This window comes from Poeciliopsis prolifica, unplaced genomic scaffold, assembly GCF_027474105.1.
Source record: "Poeciliopsis prolifica strain line A6 unplaced genomic scaffold, Auburn_PproV2 SCAFFOLD007, whole genome shotgun sequence".
NCBI classification, from domain to species: Eukaryota; Metazoa; Chordata; class Actinopteri; order Cyprinodontiformes; family Poeciliidae; genus Poeciliopsis; species Poeciliopsis prolifica.
The window spans coordinates 5115776-5141224 of NW_026562382.1; the positions used below are offsets into that span (position 1 = coordinate 5115776).

Sequence of the window (25449 nt, forward strand, 5' to 3'; positions counted from 1 at the left end):
TTCATTATTCATTTTTATGTCACGGCAACTCCATAATTTTCATATGGAAATATTAAAAATAAACTAGCATTAATTGTGTTTTGCAAATGTGAAATTTCAAACTAAAACCTCCACCAGAAAAACTAATTTTATTCCCTGCAGGAAAAAAAAGTAAGTTTTTTTTTTTTTTTACTTTTAAAGCTTCAATATTTTAATCAGAAAGATGATCATTACTGACGATGATTACGTCGAGTTGTTAAAAGCAAAAAATATATATACATATACATTTTAAATTATTTTTAAGTAAATAAATGACCAATGAAGTTGATTTTCTTCTCCCGTTTCAGTGATGTCACGCTATACGTCTCACCAGCGAACCCACGTGACCCGGTGAAACAGGAAGTGGGCTTGGAGAGGAAGAGTCATGTGAAAACAATCAACCGTGACTGTCTCGGTATTTCAGGTTTTATCTGTCGGGCTGCGTCGTGTCCCGCATGGAGCTCTCCGTGTGCGTGAAGCTGCTCCTCTCCCTTCACGCTGTCGCTCAGCTGCGGGCAGACGGACGACAGCGGTGGCCTGTTCCCTACAGGTATGCGGTCAGCAGCGCGTCACGTGACTGAGTGGACACTGGGGTGGGCTGCGTCACAAATGTAGCTTTTTGGTTGAAGACTTGTTTCAGTTCAGCTTCTACTTTGTGTCACTTTTAAGGAACTGAGTGAAACTGATGTTAATTGCTGTTAATAGATTAAAGTGTCAGCAAATAGAACAAACGATTTTTGCATCAGTAATGTTTAGTGTCGTACAGTTAAAAAAAGAAAAGTTTACTCCCCTTTACACAATTGGAGCAGAGGTCGATTCCCAGGATGGCAACACGAAACAGACACCTGGAGTGTTTTAGATCATGTGCTGGAATGACCTAGTCAAAGTCCATATCTACATGCAACTTGAAAATGAAGTTGCATGAATGAAGTTCCAAAAGAAAATGAACAAGATCTTCAATCTCTAGATGTGCAAACCTTTTAGAGACAAAACCCAAAAAGACTTTAATGAAAGGTTCAACAAAGTGAAACATTTTTTAATAGTTTAAGACGTTGAAATGTTTTTCCTCCTTATTCCTCGGTAATCAGCGCTTTGTTTTGGTTTATCACACAAAATACAAATTCCACAAGTTGAATTCTATAGTCTTGTTGTGTCCAAGCACGACAAGCCAGCAAACAAATTTAATTAGTAATTTCAGTGTTTAGAGCCTGACTTTTTAAAAAATGTATAAATCTTGAGATCATTTACAGGAGATCTAAAACTGACATTGTTGGCCCCTGAAAGTGCGTTTGCTTATTACTATGGTAGCTGTAGAGGTTGCTGTTAAATGGTTCCAAAGTGACGTGATCATGACTCTCCATCCCGCATTCCTTTGTTCTCATCAGGCGCTTTGACCGGCGACCTCCTGTGGACCCGTACTGCGACGCTCTCTACCCCTTCTGCCCCACTGGAGACCGTGATGGACGCTTTCCCTCCATACGAGACAGCGACGTGGTCTCTGTCTACCGGCTGCAGACGCCTGTGTGGGAATTCAAGTACGGAGATGTGCTGGGGAAGTTCGTAAGTGCATCAATCTTTGACATTTCCATTTCAGGTATTTCTCTCTGCAGCTTTCAGTTCATGTAACATCGGTATGAAAGAACTGTGTACTTCAAAATAATCTGAAATAGCAGCATTGTGGAAGCTGAGGTGGAGCTCAGTATTAATAGAAATGCAGCTGCACGAATGTCTTCTCAAGCCAAAGTTTCCGTGTTTTGCCTTGCAGCACATCATGCACGACGCCATCGGCTTCAGCAGCCTGGAGACTGGAGCCAACTACACCATGGAGTGGTACGAGCTTTTCCAGCTGGGCAACTGCACGTTCCCTCACCTCCGCCCGGAGATGTTCGCCCCCTTCTGGTGCAACCAGGGAGCTGCCTGCTTCTTCGAGGGCATCGATGACGTGCACTGGTCGCAGAACGGGACCCTGGAGAAAATAGGAGAAGTGACAGGTGATATTTTTTTGTTGGCAATCTGCATTTGTTACTGTCCCCAGGCTGTAGCTGCACCAAACCTCCCATCGCCCAGAAATAAATGCAGTTCTTTGTAACCCATTTTATTTTTTCTGACAGATCTCTGGTTTTTGCTTTCCCATGGATCGTAAATGTGTCAAAAGAATATCAAATTTTACATCGTATCAAATAAAACTTGAGCAAATCTGAGTTTTATCGGTGGTTAATATTAATATTTCACTTTAGCACCAAAGACTTAGAAATAATAGATTTCAGTGACTTTGTTTATGACTTGTTTTCAAATTCCCTTTAGATCTGGGTATGATGCAGTGCTGTTTGACACCCGTTAGTCTACTTCATGTTAGAAGAGTCTCATCTATGATGTTTGTGATGACTGAAGCAGAATGGAGAAGGTGGTAAATCACAGGAAATGTATTATTTATTCAGATGTAGATTTTAACTGTCTTTTCTAAAAATAAATCTAAACCATTCTTTAAGAACAGAGTTTAGCATTTACTCAGGTTATTTTTCTCTGATATAAAAATTTGGTTGGTAATTTACAGTAAAACACGTAAAAGCAAAAACAGAAGAAATCTCTAAAGTGGTACGGAGTCTTTTACATCGCTGTAACGTCAATGACCATAATGGAGCGCTTCCACTGTTATCAGCACTTACTTTTCCTGAACCCCACTTTTTGTCCTGCAGGGAGTCAGTTCAACGCGATGGCTCAGTGGGTGCAGGACGACAACGAGACCGGGATCTACTACGAGACCTGGACCGTTCGCTCTGACCCCGGTCCGAACGCAACGGTGTGGTTCGAGTCGTACGACTGCTCCCAGTTCGTCCATCGCACGTACAAGAAGCTGACCGAGCTGGGAGCCAAGCTGTCCAGCCGCTCGCAGACCAACTACACCAAGATCTATCTGTTCAGCGGAGAGCCCAGGTACCTGGGCAACGACAGCGCCATATTCGGGCAACCGGCGCTGAAAAACCTCGCGACGGACATCCGGCAGTTTTACCACACGTTCAGGCCGCACCAGTCGATCTTCGACCTCGCTTTCAGCCTGCTGGAGGCTTACAAGGAGGTTGTGCTGGACAAGAGTTTCTACCTGTATTACAACTTTGAGTACTGGCACCTGCCAATGAAACATCCATACGTGCAGATCACGTATGAAGAGGTGCCTTTGCCTTAACAACCAACCTGTTTCCTTGAAAATGTCTTTTAAGTTTACAATTCATGACTAGTCCTGCCAGCATTTGCTAACTTTCATGCTGAGTTGGTTGTTTTAACACAGTAACACTTTCCCTTCTCCCCTTCTCTGCAGGAAAGCACGCTGCTATGATTTCACCTTTTAAAATATTTGTTGTGGGTGGGTGAATGATCCTTGTCTGACCTCTAGGTGGAGACATTGTTTAAACAAAACCTGATCTAACCTGATCTAATTGTATCTAATAAGTATATGGAGATGCCATAGATGTACAATTTCAAACCTCACAGACAAATAAAAGAAAGTGTTGAAAGAGCTGATTTAAATAAAAATGGCCATAGTTACATCTGATGTACCAGGCATACCTGATAAAATTGTCCTTAAATCTACTTCAAAGATTTATTCCAACCAACGTTCCAAGTATTTTTTGCAACTAGTAGCATTGCTCTCAGCATCCATAACAGTTTCACATATGTATTATTTTCTAAGTAACTTTTTATGTTGATCAAATTGTCTGGAAAGTTTTAATCAAATTGTCTGGAAAGTTTTAATTTATAATTCAGATATGACACAGAAGCACCTTTCCTGTCATTTTCAAAATCAAAGGTTGAAGTTTCTTTTTTATGTGGCTTTATTATACTCAGTAGGTTTTTGGATGTGTTGCACAGATTTTGTAGGGATGGCAGTAATGGTGGAGGGCATTGGAATGAGTCAGTGAGTTAACAAGAGGTAAGAAAGTCTTTCAATCCTGCCTGTTGTGTCTTCTGCTTTAAAATTATTGCTAAGCCCCATCATTTCCTTTGAAAACTACAATCGGTCTTTGAAGATTTATTTCATATCACATTATCAGCACACAGAGTACAAAGACTTTTTTTCTACAGTCTGAAAAGATACCTTATTGACTTTTTAACCTGATTAATAAAAAAATGCTTACAACTGTGGCTGATGTCGCGTGCTCTTTGGCCCTTTCGGCTACGCAATGCAGCAGCAAAACAGGAAGTCCATAATGTCAGATGAGGTCATCACATGGACGGTCTGCTCTTTTTGCCCAATTCACACCTACGACTTGGTTTTACATCAATGAAAAGAAAATAAATTTTAAAAAAACCCAAAAAACGGGCAAAATAAACAATATTTTAGTCTATGAATAATAAATTCACAAATGGGTAGCATTTTGTCTACGGCTAGTCACTGTTGGAAATGTCAAAACACAAGGTGCAACAAGTACATTCACAATTGTTTATTTCTGGAGAAGATCACAAGTCCCAAACAATACCTTTAAATTAAAGACAAGTGACCAGTAAAGCAAAGTAGACAAAGTATTTCTTTTCCATAATCACTTGTCATACAGAAGCAAAAATAATAAAAAAAAACACCATTAACAGTTAAGTTTTCCTAAACTTTAAATAGAGCACTCTCTAAACAAAACGGAGATCAAAACATTTTCTGATCGGTACTTAAATTGCAAGATGAATAATTTTCCCTCGAAAAGAGTCAGCTGAGTATTCAGATGAAGGCGACAGTAAAAAGTAGCCATTTCCTTTAAATGAAGTAAAATCCCAGCACGAAATCCAAAAATAATCAGGTGATATGTTACCGTATCGATGACATGAACACAGACGGTACAGCTACTTACTTCAGTGAGATTTGATACCAAGAGTCTAATAATGACTTGAAATGTCTCCGTTTTAGTCTACGTATTGCCAAAAGTATTCACTTGTGGACCCTCAGTCACACATGATCAATTTCTTAGGGTTTAATATGATGCAAGACAACTTTTGAGACCAACAGCTTCAACTCTTCTAGGAACACTTCCCAGGTTTAGAAGAAGAAAAATCTTATAGAGGCACTGACATTCTTCCAGAAGCACATTTGTGAGGCCCGACGCTGATGTTGGCCGTGGAAATTTGACTCACAATTTTCACTGAGGTGTCCAAACAGGCTGAAATCAGAATTTTGTCCATTCCACGCTAAAAATCACTCATCCAGAGGTTTTTGAATCTGGCGCAAAAGTAAACTGGAGCTGAGTTTGTCAAAAAACAAATACTTTTAGCAATATAGTGGATTTTCTTTTTGTTTGTTTTGTTTTAAAAAAAAAAAATCAACAACATATTAACAAGATGTAGGGACCACAGCAGAAGAGAGACCACCACTCAATTCCTTACATTTTTTTAAGGACAGAAGTATTGTGAAAACCGTCATAGTGAACTTGAGGACCGCCTGTCTGCAACGATACCACGATGACAACAACCAGAAGTGTAGAACATAAACAATGATCTTGTTGCTGAACTGCATTCAATGCGAACTCACAAATGAAGTTCAGCGCAATAATTAACAACAAAGCGTGACTTCTCAAGGCTTTACTATCTGAAAAAGAAAAAAAAGGCAACTACTTCATCTTAATTCAGACTCCGGTATTACAAAAGACAAAGAGCTGCTGGTTGAGCAAACGTTGAACCCCGACAGGGTGAAATAAAGAAATACGTACATTTCTATTCAAAATAATCAAACACACAGCGTTTTATATACAAGTGAATTCAACTTCCTTCTTAAAGGAAAAAGAAAAATACGTTCCACTCATCTGACTTGCCACATCTCTTCTGACTGTAAAGGATGAACGCGGGAGACAGCAGCAGACTTATTTGCAAAGAATAACTCTGCTGCTCCTGTTTGGTGCTATTAAAGAAAACATTAGTAATAAGAGGGAGGCTGGTATGCGAGACTGACAGGATGTAGAGCTTTACCGGGCAAATTGCAGAAGGTAAAAACTGAAACCTGAGAGACAAAGAAGAAAAAAAAGAAAAAAAAAAGGGGTTGAGCTCTGCGTTCCCAACATGCATTTAGCGTCAACAGCTGCTGACTATTATATTGCTAATTCCAAAGCAAACGGAGCGGAAAGAGCGAAGGCACGCCGACGTGCACCGACACTTCTGGACACAATCACGATTTGCACAATACGATGGCTTGTAAAAGCATTCATACGACCTCGGCTTTTTCACACTGTCAGACTGTGAGCATCATCTTTTACAAATACAAATCTGAGAAGTGTGGCGCCTGCTGTCACTCCAGTGCCCCTGAATAAAAACTTTATAAGTCACTTGATTACTAAACAGAATCCACCTCTGTGCAATGCAGCTGCAAGTTTTTAATTAACTATAAACTCAGGGAGGCAGAATGTAAATGCGCGCCACACTGTTCAGATTTCAGAGTTTTATAACAAAGAATTTTGTATCTTTGACCTGTGAATTTAAATGTTAATTTGTGTTGCTCTTTATCAATAAATCATAATGTGACAAAATGTGGAAAAGCTCAAGGGGTATGCACTTCTTTCGCAAGACACTGTAAATCGATTGCTTCTCTTCTTTCATCATAGCCTTATTATTTTAATATACTGTATCTGATTGATCAGCGCTTCGGATGAATACAAAAATGCATTATTTGGCCGTGACCACTCGGTTCGGCCCAGCTGTCATTTGGTTTCTGTGTAAGGTGCGTAGAAAACATCTCTCACTGTACAAAAAAAACCTTTCACCAACACAAGCAAAAAAAAAAAAAAAAAAAAGTGTCTCAAATATACAGATAGTGTGTGATGCACAAAAACAAATACAATTCAGGTACGTTACTGAACACTGTACACTTTCACATCACAAATATCAATCGTATTTACACATTGCTCTCTGCCGACATCGGACATCTGCAACGAGACGTTTTGCGATTCATGAAGTGCAAAAAGAAAAAACAGAGCTCCCGCTGCTTCCGTTAAAAGCGTTGAAAAACTCCTTCGGCATCATCTAAAAGAACAAAAATCCCCATCTGTTGCCTTCTTTGTAATTCATAAACCTCAAAAGCTGTTTTGTTTTCAGAGTGCAGGGCGTCTAAACAGAGCGTAGTATGTAGGCCGAGTGGTAGTGTAACGACATGCAACGATGCATCTAAGCGGATTTCCTGCAAAACGTTTGACGTGTTGAAACACACCTGAGCTTGTGCTTGCAGACGCACACATATTGACATCTTTCCTGATGCATAAAGTGGAAAAATGTCCACATCAGGGCTGCAGCTAACAACTATTTTGGTAATCTGTCAATTGATTATTCTGACGATTAGTCGGATAAAAAAATATGCACATTTTACAAATTTATCATTTAACCCATAAACTCTTTTTTTATACAATATTAGAAATACATTACAAGATGCAAAAAGACAAATAATTAAGTTCATATTTAATTAAGAAAATAAACATTTTATTGCCTGAATTACAATACTGTAGAATTTCTTTTGTAAATCTGAACCGGGTGAAGCTAAAACTACACCACTTGAGTTTTGGCTAAAGCATCGCTACAGAAAAAGGTGTTTTTATTTTAAATGCAAAATGTATATATATTTTTTGTACATATTTGGCTTAATTAACCGCTGTGAATATGTTGGCCTTTTGTAGAACCTGCGTAGTCCGGTTAATCAATCACTATATTAGTGGACAATTGTTTCAATAATAGATTAATCACGATTAATCGTTTCAACCCCAGTCCATTTAAATCGGCATGTTGTTGTTGCTCTTCCGGCCGCTCTGAGTTTCACTCCAGAGTTGTTTCAGGCTCTCAGATAGAATCACATGACATCCCCATTTTTTGTTTTTACTCCAAATAGACACTCAGAGAAGTTTTGCTCGTCAAGTTGGCACCTCGCAGTTCACTGCAGCGGAGCGGCTTTTCAGCTCCTACCAAGTCGGCATCATGTCCGGGAACCAGACTCGGCCCAGATGTTTGGACACCTCCCAGTGAATCTCGTCCAGGGAGTATTTGTGATCGGGAATCAGCACCTCCTCCATGATGGACAGCTGGGACAGCCTCCTGCCGCACATTTTCACAAACTCCACGAACGCGCTGCAGGACACCTCGCACTCCCCCAGGCCGATGGCGGACAGCTGCGTGCAGTGCTTGGCGATGCGGATCAGCTCCTCGTCGAGCGGCCGCAGCCCGTTGGCGCACACCACCAGCTCCACCAGGCGGGGGCAGTGGAGGCCCACGCGGCCCAGGACCTCCTTGCTGACGGAGCGGCCGAAGTAGAGGTGCGTGACGGGGATCTCGTCGTTGAAGAAGGGGACGAACTCGTCCTCGTAGAGGAAGAAGTACATGACCAGGTTGAATTTGGGCGAGTGGCGCACCATGGCGTCCCAGCTGCTCTTCTTGATGGTGTGGAAGTGCTGGCCCGGGTTCTCGCTCACCACGTCGATGCGCAGGTGCTCCAGATGGACGTGTTTCTCCGAAGAGAGCGCCAGCAGGAGTTCGTCGCTGAGGAGGTGGTAGTTGAGCGCCAGCTCTCTCAGCCCGTGGCACTGGTCTGCCACGCACAGGATCCCTGCAAGCACAGACCGGATTCTTTATTTTCAATTCCGCCAATTGTTCTGGCCTGGTTTTAATTTTGTGTCGAGAACAAAACGGCTCATTGTGTTTGGCAGGAAAGCTGTGGGTTGAATCAACAGAGCATCGAAAACCCTTCCAGGAAAATGTATGTCACAGCAAGAAACCACAGAACAAGTCCCTTCATAATTACCGCCACAGTATGAAGACGCGTTAGAGAAGAAAAGTGCAGCCTCCAAAAACCAAATGAAAGGCAGTCTTGTGAATAAAAAGGACAAATATGTCCGATGGACATTTAGACCTGATTGGAAGTTAAACTGGTAGGAATAATGAACACCCACATAAAACAAACCAAAATTATTAAAAAGCCATTTACTCAAAGCTTCAAAGGTCGGGAACATTTAAATGTTTCTGTCACGTTACAACCAAAAACGTCAATGTTTTTTTATTGGGATTCTGCGCTTCAGACTAATTTTATGTTTTTTTGTTTGTTTTTTCCCACAAATACAAATATTTATTTCAAAATTATTGTTTCAGTACTTTTTCAAATAAGATTTTGTCCCATTTTTGGAGCTCTCTGCGTTCTGGGTTGTTGTCCAGATGGAAGCTTTAACTCCACCCACTGCTGTCCTATAATTAGCACCATCCCTTTTTCCACCCATATAAAACCATCATCAAAGCATAACGTAGCAAACACCATGATTCACCACGGGGCGGATGTTTCTGGGAGGATTTTCAGTGTTGTGTTTTTGTTACAGCAAAGAAAACTGGCAAAAAGTTTAATTGTGTTTCCGTTTCCACATGATTGCCAAGTCCCCCACTGCCTGTTGTTAACTGGACTTAATATGGCTTTCTTCTAGGAATGCCCCTTTTTAATAAGGGCCAGATTTGTATAATATGTGACTAACAGGTGTGCCACTCTATGACGTTTACTCACACTTTCTTTGAGGCCCTTCACATTCCAGCTGTATTTACGATGGGAATAAATTATAAGACGGTAGTCTGTGTTTACTAATTAGGTGACTCAAGAGGAAACAGTTTGCACGAGATAAAGGAACCCGAAAGAAGGCTATAATTTTCAGATTTTTATTTGTAAAACAAATCAGAAAACTCTAGTCATTTTGTTGACACTTTGCAACCCTACACTATGCTACTTTGTGCTTTTCTCTTGCATACAATCCCAATAAAATGCCTGGAAGTTAGTGGCTGTGATGTGAACAAAAAAAAAAAAAGAAGAAGAACAATATCTCTTAAAGACAACGTACCTGCAGGGGACACATGAGGACAGCTGCTCATCTTCAGCAGCTTTAGGGTGTCGCTGTTGTTGGCCACCAACACCTTCAACGATGGATCGTCCACCGGCGTGTCGTCGATCTTCAGCGAGGACAGCGACTTGGAGTTGACGAACACCACCGTGAGCGCCGAGATGAAGTGAGACTGAGGAAGCAAAAATACGGTCATTCCTCAAACTGAATGTAGTGAGCTTTTTCTTACGAGATAGATTTCAACAATTCAGCTCTAAAGAGGAACACTGATGACGCTCCATTACTGCTGAAGTAACTGTATTCGTTTTCATACGCTACGCATAGAACACTGATTACAGTGTGAACGCTAACAGCTACTCGTGATGACAGGAAAATGTTGACAGAATCTGACTTTAGAAACACGACTATGCTGGTGAAGTGTTTCAAAGTTTTCCAGATCAATCCCAGTGCAGCACGGAAAAAAACCCCAGATCACTGTGTCAAAAAGTAGAAAACAGATTCATCACCATTATTGTTACATTATTGTTTATTAATGTTACTGTCAAAAGGTAAGATTAATAAACAAAAACCGAAATCACAAAGAAAAACAAAATTCCAAGTTTAAAATGTATAGAATAAAGATAATGACTCAATTTAAAAAAAAAAAATCTATTTTAACATTAACTTAAATCTTACTAAATGGTGTAGGTCATATTTTTATTAAAAATAAAATCAAAAATGTCAATTTCTTTGTGGCCAAAAGTGCTGAGAAACCTTCAGGGTTCCATTCAGTCGGCATTAAGGGGTTTTTCAAGGGTTCAGAAAGAGATCACTCTGCACAGAGAACTAAATAGTGGTTTACTAAATAACATCATGTTCTCTTTTTGAGGCCACACAACAAAATTCTGACCTTGTTTGTGTGTGAGACAGACGCTACTTTCGAACCTTATCTGTGGGTGGGAATACTGAAAATACTATCTTGTCAGCAAGTGACTAAGAGAATTAAATGTGTCAAAGGTTTGAGATAAACTGACCGAAAACCTAATCTTTTTCTTGGCTAATACGGAGAAAGGAAATTCTTGTTAGGTGCTGCTTATACCTTTGGAACCTCCATGAAACTGGGCCTGGCTGTAGAGATGAGCCCCAAGGTCTTCAGGGAGCAATTCACCAGCTGTGACAGAATGTCACATGCTGCCTCTGCAGACTCTGTGCTACTGTCCACCTGATGAGAACAAACAAAGACTGGCTATCATTTCAGGAGGACAGAAACGACATTTTTCTCGTCAGCGTTTAGCAATGGCAATAAAATCAGACATATGCAACAGGGATTGGAGTTTTACCTTGAAGCTGACGTACTGGAGGTGGTTAGAGTGCCTCTTGATGATCTGCTTGATGAGGTCTGGATGCGTGGCTTTCAGGTACGAGCTTGCTGGCTGATTGAGCTCGAACTCGAAGCACCTCCACAGCTCGGGCATGTGGAAGGCTTCGTTCCAACCGCGGCACACCTGCGAGGCGAAGGCCCGGTCCAGCAGCGGAAGGTACTGGAAGATGTGCAGCAGGATCTCCTGAGGCAGCAGTGACCAGTCACACAGCGGAGACTCACCGGCTGCCTCAGCCTCCGACTCCTCGCTCATCTCCGTACGGAGCTTCTTGCAGGCCTCTGGCGGACGTTCACCGCTGCCTGCCTCCTCTCCTCCTTTGCTCCGTTTCATCCTGAAACATAAACACATGCTGTTTAAGTCCAGTATATAAACTCTGAAAATATCCTTAAAAAAATGCATATATTTATAATAAATAGAAGCAGCAGGAAGTCATTTGGTTAATGGTAGATGTTTGGCATTTCTGGATGCTGACAAAAAGCTATGTCCACTTCTGAGTCACTAAGAGTTTTCTTTCTTTCTTTCTGGATCTAAGAACCTTTAGCTGATCGGTTGAGAGTGAGGAGGGAGACATGCAGTGAAGGTCACTATGCCAGCGTCCATGCCCCACCTGCAACTTTCTGAGTTATCCTCGCAACAAAATTTGCCGTTTTTCAAGATAGATTTGCTTGAAATTTTCATTTTATACTTTTCAGGTCAACTTGTTGAGCTTTTTTTCTTTTTTTCTCGTGCTTGGTGTGTAAACCACCAACCTAATACAAGTGTCCTTATGATGACTAAACCACTGTTTTATTTACATTTGCAATAAATGTCCTGAGTCATCAATTTTGGAACACGATTGTTTTTCTTTTCTATATTATTATACGAGTTTGCTGGATGATCCTTTAGTATTAAACTGTAACGCCCTCAACCAGTCATGAAACAATCTGCTGGGAAGAGTCTCTTGTGTCAGTTCAAAAACTCACATGTTTTCTTTGGCTCCTTTCTAATTTCTTATTCAGCAGCAAATAATTCTAACTCCATTTTCCCACACATAACGACCGGAGCAATTTAACACAGCTAAAACCAGTCACCGGTTTGTAGACCAACATGCACCTTTCACGTACAGAACGTGAAAAAGGTGCTAGCATTTTTCTGGCTGCTAAACCACAACGTGACCATGACAATGTGACGTCACGTTTTCGGAAGAAAACGTGAGAAACGTGACAACGGTTATAAATATGACACTTGGAGATAATGCATGTGACGCGAGCTTTAGGTTCGACTTTGTGCCACACGAAGACAAAAGTTGTCATGTAAAATTGTCCAAGGCGACAGCCTCAATGAACGTAACAGTTAGCTAACTTTACATTAGCTTGTTTTAAATTCACTCGAACAGTTTCTCAATAAAAGTTAGCAACATTGTATTGTAACGCATTGTACGTGTCGTCAATCGTGCTCGGTCGATAAGGTGACATTTACTCGTTAAGCTCCAGCTCAGCCGGGCATCTTCCTACCTTGTTGTTTACACGCACAGCTAGCTCAGTAGCTGGACGAAGGGAAATCCGAAAGCCGACTTCACTCTTCAACCCGGGCCCACGAAGGAAAAACTCATCCGCAGCAGCCAGATAACTCGCATCGGAACCCAATTACCGAGCACACAGATGACAGAGAAGAAGAAACTGCCACCTCCGCTCGTCTGACCTAATTCCTCCCCTTAACCCTGAAATGGCGAAGTGTTTTGACAGCGACGGCGCTCCACTGGAAACGTAATGCGAAATGGCTGTTGGTAAAGATCGGGCATTCTCGCGAGATTACGCAAAAAAACCTACTTTCGTTTTGTAAAACACTCGCCCACAGATAAACAAATAAACGAGCATCAAAACAGTGCGACCCTTTATCATCGGTCAAATGATCTTGCAGGTATATTACAGCCTATTAGTGTGTCATTTTTAACTAGAAAAACATGTTAAGTGATCACTATGAAAAACTTTCAGTCACAATGTTGAGAAACACGTTTGAAAGTTAATTATGATTGTAAAACGTTACTTTTTAACGGACAAATTAATATTCATGGAATCCAACGTCATACATTTTAAGGCTTACAGTAATTTTGACTCTGTGATAAAAACTCAGTAACTTGAGTTTAATCGGGATGACATTCACACACAACTTTGACCGTCAAGGTCATAATTGTGTGATTCAGCGTCTATTGAGAGATTTTGTAATTGCAGCTCTCGATGTCGCAAAAATTAAATCCTATTAAATTGTCACTTGGAAAGTGTAAATAACTTTTTTTAATTCCACAATTATGTCTTTAAATATCCAAATAACGACGTCTCTTGTCATTTTATGTGTTAAGTGATAACGCAGCAGTTATGAACATGTTTTAAGCGAGTAAAAAACCCCAACAGTAAACCACGTAGAGTACTAAACATGCATCCAGTGATGCATCTTTCGCTCATTTTTATGAGTTCTTCTGTTTGCATTTCATTTACCTTATCTGCATTTTCTAATTAAATCCCTCATATAAAATGATTTTCTTGCATTCTGCATGGCTTCTGCAAATACATTTGAGTTGTATTTTAAAATACTGAATGAATTTCAGTAACATTTTGCAAAAAAATAACATCCCTTTTCTTCTAAAGAACAGTGAAGATTGGAATGAAAATCCAAACCTTCTTAAAGCTACCTACATATTTTGCTATGAAAATCCATACTTCACTTTCCACTTGTTTTTTTTTTCTTTTATTGTGAATGCACGTTAGTGAAAGTCTGCATATTTAATGCCCAGCAGAAATTGTATTTTGCCATAAGAACGAAAAACACATTGTATAATTTGTGAAACAGAGAATCTGGTTTATTACCATTCAACTCCATCCACCACAGATATTACAGAGCAGATTCACAAGTAATAAGCTTCTTATTTAACAGCAGCTGCTTCTTATTTTTATTCTTTTTTTTAATCCCCCACACTCTGCTTCTTTGACCCCCAAATTTCTTTGCCACATACTAGGAAAACGCATACAGGTGCACAATTGTATTTGGTGTAAAGACTGGACTCTTGAATCCTTCAGCTGTCATCACTCCTATCAAGACTTTTTTGTAATTTTATTATTATTTCTTGTATTTAGGTAGGATTTTGATGCTTTTTTAAAATGTATTTATCTGAGCTGAAAACAAAATTTACATCCACCATCTTTCACTGCAAGTGCGAGACTCTCTTTTCCAGACAGTAATCGAAGAGAACCGACACTAAGAAGAGGGAGGGCGAGGACTGGGGGCGGGAGGTTACGACTGTATAAAAATGTACAGTGGTTTTTATTTGACATACATTCCATAGATGAAACAGCTGCAAAATAGGAGGCACACCCAGTATTGCACTTCATTAAAAGTTCTGGCTCAAAACAAAAACCCAGAATACCAAACAACTGAAGAGAGCAACTTCGGAATACAGCTACTTTGAATAGTATCGCTATATACAAGATTAGATAAATCGTACACTATTTCCATCCCGAAAGCGATATTCTTAACAGTCTTAACAACCAACTCACCTTTTTGTTGTCTGTCAACTCATGATGCACTTGACAGAGGGGAATACTATACAAGTTTACGAAAAAAATGTTTACATACAACAATATTTTAAATTTATAGTGAGGAAGCTGGAAATATGGCCCCTTCCTTTGTTTTTTCCTTCCCCTCTTTTTAAACTCACGCTCATCCTCAGTTGCGTTAAAGCAAATTTATTTAATCTTCAATGTTACATCGTTACAGTTCAGTGATTGGAAGGTGTGCAACGTCTATAGAAGCCGAGGGATTACAACGGCTGCATGCAAACACGTCACAAGTTATTTTCTTTTTATCCCCATTCTTCTTTTGAGAAAAAAAAAAAACAAAAAAACTTTTATTATTATTAAGTTTGCTCTGAATCGACAGGAGCGACAGCTTGCGCTCGCAGCAGAGCCTGGATCCTGATGTTTGGGGAAAGAGCAGACCTGACAACTCGGCGTAGAACGGGAACCTGGTCTGCGGTCCAGAAGACTCAAAGCCAGAGCCGAGCTTCATCGCTGAGTCGCAGCAGCAACGGTGGCGGCTATAAAAATCACAGTAGACCGACTGGTTCTCAGTGAGTCTCTTAAAAGTTTAGAAGGTGTGAGCATTCCTGCACACTCCGCAGCCCAGAGCAAATTCTTCGCCCGTCGGAGGGTGGACCACATGCAGGGGGCACTCGGTGCCTTCAAGCTGCTTGCCTTTTGGCCCTGTAACACAGATATAACAACTAAACCTTTTCCCTCATTGCTTATTTTATCAATTTCTCTGGAGGCATCACAATAAAAACAACACTTAGGTATTCTATTATGTTTCAACCACAAACGTGAATTGATACTTTTCCTCACAGTAAAATTCAAATCTCTTACACACACAAACCATACACCTGATTGGTCAGAGAACAAAATGCTAATTTAACAAAAAAAAAAGTAATTTCAATAATGTTTATTGTATAAGATATATAATTATCAATAAGTCACTAGGTCATTAGAAATGATAAATGTTTTACTCTAAAGCACAAACATTTCATGGAGAGCAATTAAAAGTCAAAACAAAATGGCAGATCAGGAAAATCAAACAAATATTCAAATTCGTTTGTGTAAATATATTTTAGGTAACCAAAAAAAAAAAAAGAAAAGAAAAACACACTATTTAAAGCTAAAATAAGACTCCTGAAACTTTGAGGAAAAGGTAACATCATATTATTGTTTTCGAGAGAAACCATTCAGTCACCTGCAGGACAACGAGGGAGCTCCTCCTTGGGAACGCTGGTCATCCTCTGGAAGTCGTCATGGCAGGCGTTACAGAAGTGTGTGGTTCCAAAGCAGAAGAAGACGGCCACGGAGCAGCAGTAGCGGCATTTATACTCCAGGAAATCTGTGCCATGTTTGGAGCACATCTGATAAACACACACGGGAGAGAACATTAGGCGGATTTCTGACAAACGCAGACTTTTTAGAAACCATTTCCTTGTGCAGCAACCCCCGTCTTAATCGAGATCTTCTGTCTGGCACAGTTGGGATTCTTTACGGGCATCGTTCACTCACTTGTGCCCTGGAGACATCCGAGCATGCTCCACAGATCAGTTCGCTGGGGTCATAGTCATCACCTTGTCCTGCTTCTGCATCGCAGCGAGCCTCTCCTCCAAAATATGCCTACAAGAAGGGACACTGCTGATTTTTTTTCCTCAATCCATGCAAAACATTTGAGTCAAAAATCAGATCAATGAAAGTCATTTGTGACCTTTTTGCACTTGTAGCAGACATAGTACGCATATCTGTTCATAGCGAAGCCTGCGGGGTCGTTGTGGAAGCGCGCTCCTGGTGTAGTTATCGCCTCGCTCTTGTGTAGACCCTCGTACTCCAGTCTCATCAGAGCTTTTCTCCTCACGTCCTCATACAGCTCCTTAATGGGGTCGAGGAGGTCTTTGATCACGGAGTGATTGATTTTGTTCTGTAGAGGAAAAAAAAAAACACACACACGCAACAAAACTTCATGAAATCCTTTTTAAATACACTATGTAGAGTCTGAAGATCGCCATGTCTCGACATGGCAACATTTTTAGCAAGTGTGTTCTGTAATACCTTGCAAATTGGACACAGCATGAACCCAAACGTAATGCGTGGCCCGAGCCAGCGGTTTTCAAGGACACGTCGAGTGCACTGAAGGTGAAACACATGAGTGCAGTCCAGCTGGAAGCAGAACCAACAGTTTAATGTTAAGGCGAACTAAGTTAACTCCCAAAACATGATATTTAAAATAAAAATAGAAGCTAAACTCAAAGCTACCTGTACTGCAGGAGCTGCCGAGAGAGCCTCTGTAAAGCAGATCATGCACATGTCATCTGCATCCTGTTTCAGGCAGCCAGCGTTCTTATCGCAGCCATGCAGACACGGCAGACAGGTCTCCTCATTCTTGACTCCTCCACAGGGGTGACCGCAGGGATGAGTTTTACTGCAGGCCAGCTTTGCATACTCCTGAGAGAGTCGACAGGAAAGGAGGTGGTGATGTTTACAAAGTACAATACAATACGCAAAAATATTTAGTGGCTTTTGGATCTACCTGGATTAATGAATGTATTAGAAATAGTTTATTGTGGAGAGGGAGACGCTATTCCAGTATTTGTAATCCTCAACCAACATCACATTTGTAGAAACATTTTCTAGAAGCTCCATTAAGCAAAACTATATGATGTAGACAGTAAAATATATAGTTAATAATCTATAAATCTGTGTATAGGGTTAGGGTAATTCAAATTATTTTTCTTGCTAAAATATGTGGTGTTTGAACTATTATTGCATTAAAGGGTCAAAGAAAAAAGCTTTTCGGTTAAAATCCTTGCGTGTCTATATATGACATTTACAATAAGCAGGTATAGAAATTACTGACAATAACACTTAACAATAACAAACACAACATTTTAATAAAAGTTCAGGAAATGAAGCAGAAAAAAAAACAGGTCTTACTGTCAGTTTGGACAAAAAAATAGAGGCTAACAGAAAACCTGTTTGAAACAAATTATCAACAGGTCATATAAAAACAGAAAGGAAGCAAGTTAATGTGAGCTTAGCACTTCAACAGAATCCCCCTTCAGCAGGAATGAGATACATGTTAACTGAATACTTTATAGCTGTTAACGTTAAGTGTTGAATGTAAAAAAGAAGGTTTGCATATTAAACACCTTTTTCCCCTAAAAGCATTTATAAACTTGCAAAAAGAAACATCACCTTGCCCGATTAGTTTTCTTATCAGCTGATATTCTAACCATAGGATTTGTTATGCAAGAAACCTTACAAGGTAACTTTCAAACCTCTAACTTTTATGTTACAGGAAGACCATATGTTTACGATTTCCAATTGACTTGCAAGCTACAAAACAGCTCCGAGCTCGACCTATAATTGCTTAAAACGCTAAATTTGATATGCACCAAAACAAAAAAACTTGGAAAATTGTACAGAAGAGTTAAAAATGTATCAGTATGTTCTAATGTTTTGGGTTTTTTTAAAATTAGTTTTACATTGAGAAAGTGCGAGAAATTCTTGATCTCTTCTGGGGGCTATGGGAGGACGAGGGAAAAGTACTAATGTTTTTTTTTTTGTATATGGTATTAAAATAAACCATCTGCATAGTTTTAATGTGGATGATTGAGCTTAGTGAATCCTCCACACCTGACAGTCTGGGTCTGAGCAGACGCTCCCCACTGCAGACAGTTCGGTTCCATTTCTTGTACCACAGAACCTGCAGGCATCCGAGCTGCTGGATGCTGGTTTACCTGCAAAAATATTAAACGTGAGTGGAAAGAAGACATAAGCCTGAGAATGCAAAGACTGAGAAATTTTATAATTTATTTATTTTATAATTTTATTAGTCTTCTTGCGTGAGAATGTTAGCGATTCCCATTGTCATGCTCTATGCTAAGTTACCTGTGTGCTCTCTGAACTCCACCATGGCCTTCATTGTTTTTGAATCAGCAAGAGCCATGAGCCAGAAGAGCTTGGTCCTCCCACAACCTTCATGGAGGTCGACCTTAATGGCCTCCTCTTCCTCCTTAAACACCTGAAGAGCAGAAGAACACAAAGTTGAAACCAATGAACTAACACAATGCCCACCCAGATAGAAATCAGCTGGTAACTGGATTTGAGTCAGAGGAATCCCATGGTGATGAATTAACCTCTTACTACCACTATGGAGCTGTACTTTGACATTTTTCATATCACTGAGAAGTTTAAAACTGAAGTCGGACTAGGCACAGATATGTAAGAAGCTTTATAAAAGAAAAAAATATTTAGACTGACATGTTCAGAAATATGCGTAATAAATAATTACGGCTTACAGCAGAAGGATTTGTTAAATCTGCTTTGAAAGCCGTTTTTATTTTTTTAATCATGTTGTTAAAGAGAAATTTAAAGGGCCAGAAGTGAAATCACAAAATTCAACTGGAGATAATAATTTGGCCACAAAACTCATCGCTTCTTAACTTTACCTTATTAGCAGATTTACTGATATTAAAGCAAACTTCTGACACAAACCTGTCTCTGGTGGGAGCGAGTGCGTCTGTGAAGATGGAGGAAGCGGTCGCAGTCGGTGCAGAGGTTGCCGCATATGTTACACAGGATGATAGCTGCCGTCTCCCCGTCATCGTGATTGTCACACATGGGCTGTGGATGGGGAGAGAAGGGAATAAATTATTACCCTTTTATTTAGCCTCATGCACTTTACTTTTCACACCTATTCATAAATCTCACCATCTGCTTCTGCTGTCCGTCTTTTCCCATCCAACGGCCAGAAGAGAGGCGGTCCACGTGATCCTGGTCAAGAACGCAGAGTGACGCCAGGGCGAGCCAGAGCTAAAGGAAGAGAAAATTAAATACTTACAGCACCGTCAATGAACGACATCTCTAATCACCGATTTGTGCTTCTGAATTGCTTCCTTACCCTTGTTGTTGCTATGCAGCGAACAGGAGACCGATGCTCCTCCTCCATTTTAGTCAACGCTATGATGGTCTCCGCAATTGCGTTTTTGGTCACTCTGGACCAGGCGTCCGACAGATGGCCCTACAAACAATGTTTTGTAGTGCTTGTGTTACTTTAATCTGTGTAGGTCTGCAACTAATTATTTTATAAATCAGTTATTCTATTGATTAATTGAATAAAAAGCTGGCACAGAAATCACTTAGGCTTATTTTATATCAATATTAGAAAGATGTTAAAATATACAAATAAAATAATTAATTTTTTACATAAAAAAAACAAACATTTTATTGCCTACAATGCAACACCATTATATTCTTTTAGTGTGTGCCTGATCATTTGCAGCAAAGGATGCACCTGAAGCTAAAAAGTTAAAACACCGTGTGTGTGAAGCCTGTTTTGAGTCTATATATTCATGTTAACGATTAAACCATTACTAAAATGGTGGATAATTATCTCAATAATACCGATTAATCACATTAGCCCTAAATCTGTGCAGCGGTTTTAGCAACCAATCTGAAATGTAAGAAAAAATGAAATACTCACCGCTGCCATATCTTTGACCAGCTTTATGATGATCTCAGCTATCTGCGGAGGCGTGGACCCTTTCATCCACCAGTGGCTCTCACCCCTGCGAATGTAGCTGCGTACAAAAAGAAAGAATGAGAATGTAAACAAACTGACGTCAACAAACCAATCTCTTTAGTCTTCCAAAAACCTCCAGCTCACCTGGAGTTGAAGATCATCGGTAGAGTGACGGTCGTGACGCCCTTCCCTGCGACGGTGCCGCCCGTCCCGGCGATGGTGGTGCCTTTGGCTTTGAGCTGCACAGTGAGGGCCTTTGCAATGCAACCCAGGAACATGTCAAGGATGCACAGCTTGTTCCAGTCTCCTTTCTCCGTGGAGTGGATAATGTCACTGATGTCTGCTGGGGGAAGAGCCTTAACCCCGATGATACTGGCGAGGCGGACCGGCGTCACCTCAGGCAGGACACGTCGAAGCAAAGATGTCACCTAAGACAACGGTCATGAGGTAAATGTTAATAAACTATTACACAGGTAATACTTTATCCTATTCATTTGAACCATCAACCATAAAGTTCTAAAATCTAGTTTCAGCGTCACAATATGGATGGGCAATAAATAAATTTTATACAGTTGTAAAACAAAGTTGAAATAAAATGAGAATGAAGTTTTAATATTACCAGAATAAGGTTATAATATGAAGTAGTTATTTTATGAGAAATCAGACATAAAAAATTTAAACGAGGAATGTTGAGCATCTTATGAAGTTTTACTTTGATATTAATTTAACAAATAAATACTTGTTTAACCCATCAGCATAAAATTATCATTAGTAGCAAGACTGTGCAAACAACTGAATCTGTTTTGGAGAACAGACAACATATAGGGAGCTGGTCATGCCAGATCTCAAGAACTCTAAAAGCTTTTTCTCATCAAAACGACTTCTAGTAAAATTAACTTTTTTCTGATAATATGACTATATTTTCATTATTAAACAATGAGCAATAAATTTGTAACTTGGCCCTAATACTCTGTTGTACAATTCACAAAGGGATGATTGATATAAAAGTCACTTTTTGAAAATATTCTGTTATTTGTTTTTTTTAGAAAAAAAGGTAATAAAAATAAATGTATTAAAATTGGATATTGTGTGAAATAAGAGATTTTATTTCTAAGCCATATCACCCTACTCAGCATACATCTTTATTTCAAGAGTGTGAATTAATCAATTTCTCAAACATACAATGAGGAATTGGGTAAAGACATTTGGCACAGCAGACTTATACTCTACTAATGTGTTGTGAACTGAAGTTTTCTAACATTTTATATGCTAATTTTATTCCAATCTGAATGTACATCTTTGTCCAGGCCTTATTTAGGGTGATCAAAACAACCATTTTACCATGTGTCATTTTTCCAATTTCACTTCTTCAAGAAAAACTTACAGAAACATTTTGTATCTAAATGTGTGGAATAAACAGAAGGGGTATGTGTAACTCAATTATTAAGAAGCAGAATAACAGGCTAGAATGAGTGTTTGTCATGATTCAACCTTAATATTAGTACCCAGCACACAGAGCTACACGTGTTTCAAACAAGCACTTTTCCATTGTTATGTATGCTGCAGTTAGCTTCACCATCAGCTGGTGGAAGTATTTCCATTAAAAAATCCCAATGAAGACAAACATGCAGTTTTCATTAACTGTTTTCATGTACTGCATGTGTTTCGTGGCAAACTACCATGAAACACAATTTTGCATATCAGAGAGTGTGTTGACATTCATGCCCACCTGTCTTTGCACCCTCGGAGAAGCAGTGTGCAGGAGAGAAAACAGGTCCTGCATGAGGGTGAGCTGTTGCGCCAGATACTGGCGGCCCACGTTGGAGCCGCTCAGAGCCAGAACCATGGAGAGGAGCTCGAAGCAGTAGGCGTCGGATGAGGCATCGTCGTCGCTGGGCTGGGAGTTGGCGTTCTCCTTGCTGGAGATGGCGTGTTCCCACTCCTCCCTCACACGTGTGGCTTCCATGCGGATTGCCTGAACGATATGTGCGCACACCTGGAAATAAAAAGCAGCAGTTGCATTGGATTGTGGATGCTTTCAAGATCTGGTGGTTACTTTTGAATGGTTTGAATGTTTACTTGTTTCTGCAGATTGGTTAATTTGCTCCTGCTGAAGATTATTCCCACCATGTGCTCCTTAAGATCCGCATCAGATGGTACCTGTTTACGGAAAAGAAAAGGATCAAAATAATCAGGAAACAATGCATCAGTTGGGAGGAAGCTACACAGAACTTAATTTCTACAGACCTTATCCTCTCCTTCTGGAGATGAAAGCAAATTTTTCTCCTCCTGCTCTGGCGTCGGCTCTGCATCGCCACAAATTAGTTTGCCAAAAACCTAAATGCAAATCGAAGAATTATACTCACGGTTGCAGTTAAATGTATTATCTGCTATAATAACCGCATGACGAAAACGCACGCAAACGAGCCAGATTGACAGACCTGTGAGGTGATGAGGCGGAAAACTCGGAGTGTCTCAGTCTCACAGTTTTTCTGCTGAGCCATGCTGGCTGAGATTTGTCCAAGGATCTTGATGCTCTCGCCCTCTTTCCAGCCAAGAACCTTCACCTGACGAACCCTCAGAGTGTTTTCTGGGCCTTTTAACTCCACCTTGATCACATGATAATCGCCTCCAGGGAGTTCACTCGTCACCCAGCCCATGTGACGTGAGTCAAGGTCGACCTGTAATTTAAAAAAATAAATGCATAAAATTTTTTACAAGCATAATCAATTCATCTAGCTATTTTTCATTCCTTCTTTAAAAAAAAAAGTCAACACAAATTGAAAGACAGCCAAAGGAACAAGTCAAAACTAACAAAATCTTATAGAGTCAATATACCATTAACTTTATGCCCAAAATAATTTTTAAATAATTTTCCTCGTTATATCACTGAAACTGCACATACCTGCTTGATTCTGCAAAGATCCTCTATGGCTTTTCCGCAGAGAAACGTTACTGAGGTGACTTTGTTCTGTTTGCACAAAATACAAAATATAAATTCCCTGAAATCCATAATACGACATATTTTCAGTCACTTAATTCTCAATCATCCCAACACAGTAAGTGGAATATTTTACAAGCCAAATTATGAACGAGTCATCAAAAGAAAGCGAGCATTATTTTAATAGTTATTTTTTTAAAGCTCAATATAAACAGTAGCATCAAAAAACAGCGTACGCCCGGACTGAAAGCGTAGAAACAAACTTACAAATTAAACCATAAATAAAGGATGCCAGAGAAATTGACTTGAACAAGTGATTTCTTCTTTATAGTGGATTAAAAAATGAATAAAATAATTTAAAAAAAATAAAAATCAGCAAACTCCTTATTGTAGTGACCCTGCTGCTCATTATCAAAAACATATGCTTTCTGTCCCTAAAACGAGAGTTAATCAAGCACATGTTACTCATTTAAAAAAAAAATATCTCAACTGGTACAGTTCAGCTCCACTTGACTTTAAGAGTGAATCCCAAATTTTCCAATTACTGCCATATGTTGGAATTCCACAACGGATCTCATTTTGAGCCAAACAACACACCAGTGTCCTTTAAAACTCTACAGCCTGGTTTGGTGTTGCTCCTTACCCCGATGTCTCTGGAGTTGTCCACATGAACAGAAACTTTGGTGGCATTTATGCCTTTCACGCAGCTGAATGTTATGCTTTTTGTCTTGTTCTTGTCCTCATCTCCAGACTCCCAGAAGGTCTCCGTGGAGCCATCAGTCAGGCTGCCAATCATGGCGGGGCGGCTGGAAGTTTTAATGTCCACTACACTGGTTAGGTCCTTCAAACAGGTTACCAGGCAGAGGTCCTGTAAAAATACACATTTTCTCCTGGTTTCCCAAATGGACAGCAGATGAGCTGTAATAAGAACTAGAACTGGTTTGTGTTCTTGCCTGGCTCATGGCTTCGTAACCCGACTGGACACTGATGTTGAAGCTCTCCTCGCTGTCCCCATCGTCTGACTTGGACAGGATGTTGTTGATGTGATGGAAAACATTGCTCTGATGAAGGAACTGGTGGTCAGACTGCTTGAACTTGAGACTCCAGCACCTAAAGTGACGAGACACAGCGAGCAAAGCTTAATGTTTAGAAGACAATCTGGCAAGTTATTTCCATGACGGTGGCATTCTGGAAGCAGAGATTTACCTCAGTGCCATCTGCTGTAGTGCACTGCCACTAGGAAGTGACATCATGAGGTCAGAGATTGTCTGAAGAAGGCGGTGGAAAGTGTGGGGGAGCGGATGGGCTGCCTCCCCAGCGATCACTATGTCCGACAGAGGGTGTTCACAAACCCCAAGGTCTCTTTCCTATGGAACCGTGGAGATACTCATGATTAGAAAAAGAGACAAATAAAAAAATCTCGTAACTGTAAGCCTCTCTTGCCTGTTCTAAAATTTCTTTGTTCCCCTTATTCTCCTCATCTTCCTCATCATCTTGCTCACAGGGTGATGGAGTGAGAGATGCTACAAAATGCCAGAGGATGTCGTGCAGAGAAGTCGTCTGGATCACATTGCACAGCAGCCAGTTGAACGCCTGACAAGAACATAAAAAAATAAAATAAAATTTGAAATTGATCACAACATCTGACATTAAAAAGTAAAATTTCATCCATACCTCCATAGCAAACACTCTGCAGGCAGACTTTCTCAACGCATGCTTCATGGCCACCTCCAGGCCTTCAAGGTCATGGTGTTGGATGACGAAAGCCAGAACGGGCCACTGGAAATTCCTCTCCCCTTTACTAAGTGAGCCATGAGCTGAGATGAGGCGCGACAGCTCAGGAGACGGGTGGCGCAGCAAGGAGGAGCCCACTTCTATGTGGAAAACGGAGCGGTTTATGTAGAAATAACGTCACCACTCATTCTAAGCAACACAAATCACTTTCGCATTGATCTACCTGCATCGCCGCTATGAACTCTACGTCTGGGCACAGCTTTGACCCGGGCCGGAGAGGGCGAGTGTTGCTTGTCATACTCTGATGCTACAACGGAGTAAGACCTCTGGAAAACGGTGCGCTTTGCAGTGTCGCTGTCTGTGATCGGACTGGTTTCAAGACTAAAAGCAAATCAAGAAAAACAGTAAAACTTTGGGTTAGAACATCCCAAAAGAAAACAATTTAAGCTTGTGCTGTTGAGGTATATTATTGGTTGGTTGACGAAGTGGTGGA

General features: G+C 40.3%; 3 protein-coding genes across 16 annotated transcripts in view; 1 reads left to right on the forward strand and 2 right to left on the reverse strand.

Annotated features, from left to right (window-relative positions):
* Positions 1-381: 381 nt before the first annotated feature.
* On the forward strand, positions 382-3740 carry cln5 (CLN5 intracellular trafficking protein). Its single transcript, XM_055031822.1, has 4 exons — positions 382-568; positions 1404-1578; positions 1784-2009; positions 2715-3740. Exons 1-4 carry the CDS (start codon positions 474-476, stop codon positions 3200-3202), a joined length of 984 nt encoding a protein of 327 aa, XP_054887797.1. The 5' UTR covers positions 382-473; the 3' UTR covers positions 3203-3740.
* A 702-nt stretch (positions 3741-4442) lies between these two features.
* On the reverse strand, positions 4443-12959 carry fbxl3a (F-box and leucine-rich repeat protein 3a). Of its 2 annotated transcripts, none has more exons than XM_055031804.1 (5): positions 12694-12959; positions 11159-11531; positions 10918-11040; positions 9840-10011; positions 4443-8572 (listed from the first exon to the last, which is right to left on the reverse strand). In XM_055031804.1, the coding sequence occupies exons 2-5, from the start codon at positions 11528-11530 to the stop codon at positions 7932-7934; spliced, it is 1308 nt and encodes a 435-aa protein (XP_054887779.1). In that variant the 5' UTR covers position 11531; positions 12694-12959; the 3' UTR covers positions 4443-7931. The 2 variants fall into 2 exon arrangements, with proteins under 2 accessions (XP_054887779.1, XP_054887778.1); XM_055031803.1 differs by lacking the exon at positions 12694-12959 and adding an exon at positions 12163-12345.
* A 1519-nt stretch (positions 12960-14478) lies between these two features.
* The window catches only part of mycbp2 (MYC binding protein 2), a 64146-nt gene continuing 53175 nt past the window's right edge, over positions 14479-25449 (reverse strand). For all 13 annotated transcript variants that reach the window (XM_055031770.1, XM_055031778.1, XM_055031766.1 and 10 more), the window contains 24 exons: positions 25180-25337; positions 24897-25096; positions 24666-24815; positions 24429-24589; positions 24176-24332; positions 23866-24090; positions 23187-23252; positions 22723-22962; positions 22529-22618; positions 22361-22441; positions 22011-22277; positions 20426-20709; positions 20243-20339; positions 19661-19780; positions 19471-19572; positions 19255-19383; positions 18649-18781; positions 18394-18497; positions 17014-17202; positions 16810-16917; positions 16469-16678; positions 16273-16380; positions 15959-16124; positions 14479-15435 (listed from right to left, as the gene is read on the reverse strand). In XM_055031770.1, coding sequence (XP_054887745.1) covers positions 15320-15435; positions 15959-16124; positions 16273-16380; positions 16469-16678; positions 16810-16917; positions 17014-17202; positions 18394-18497; positions 18649-18781; positions 19255-19383; positions 19471-19572; positions 19661-19780; positions 20243-20339; positions 20426-20709; positions 22011-22277; positions 22361-22441; positions 22529-22618; positions 22723-22962; positions 23187-23252; positions 23866-24090; positions 24176-24332; positions 24429-24589; positions 24666-24815; positions 24897-25096; positions 25180-25337 — 3661 coding nt within the window. In that variant the 3' untranslated portion in view covers positions 14479-15319. The remainder of the gene's footprint in view (positions 15436-15958; positions 16125-16272; positions 16381-16468; positions 16679-16809; positions 16918-17013; positions 17203-18393; positions 18498-18648; positions 18782-19254; positions 19384-19470; positions 19573-19660; positions 19781-20242; positions 20340-20425; positions 20710-22010; positions 22278-22360; positions 22442-22528; positions 22619-22722; positions 22963-23186; positions 23253-23865; positions 24091-24175; positions 24333-24428; positions 24590-24665; positions 24816-24896; positions 25097-25179; positions 25338-25449) is intronic.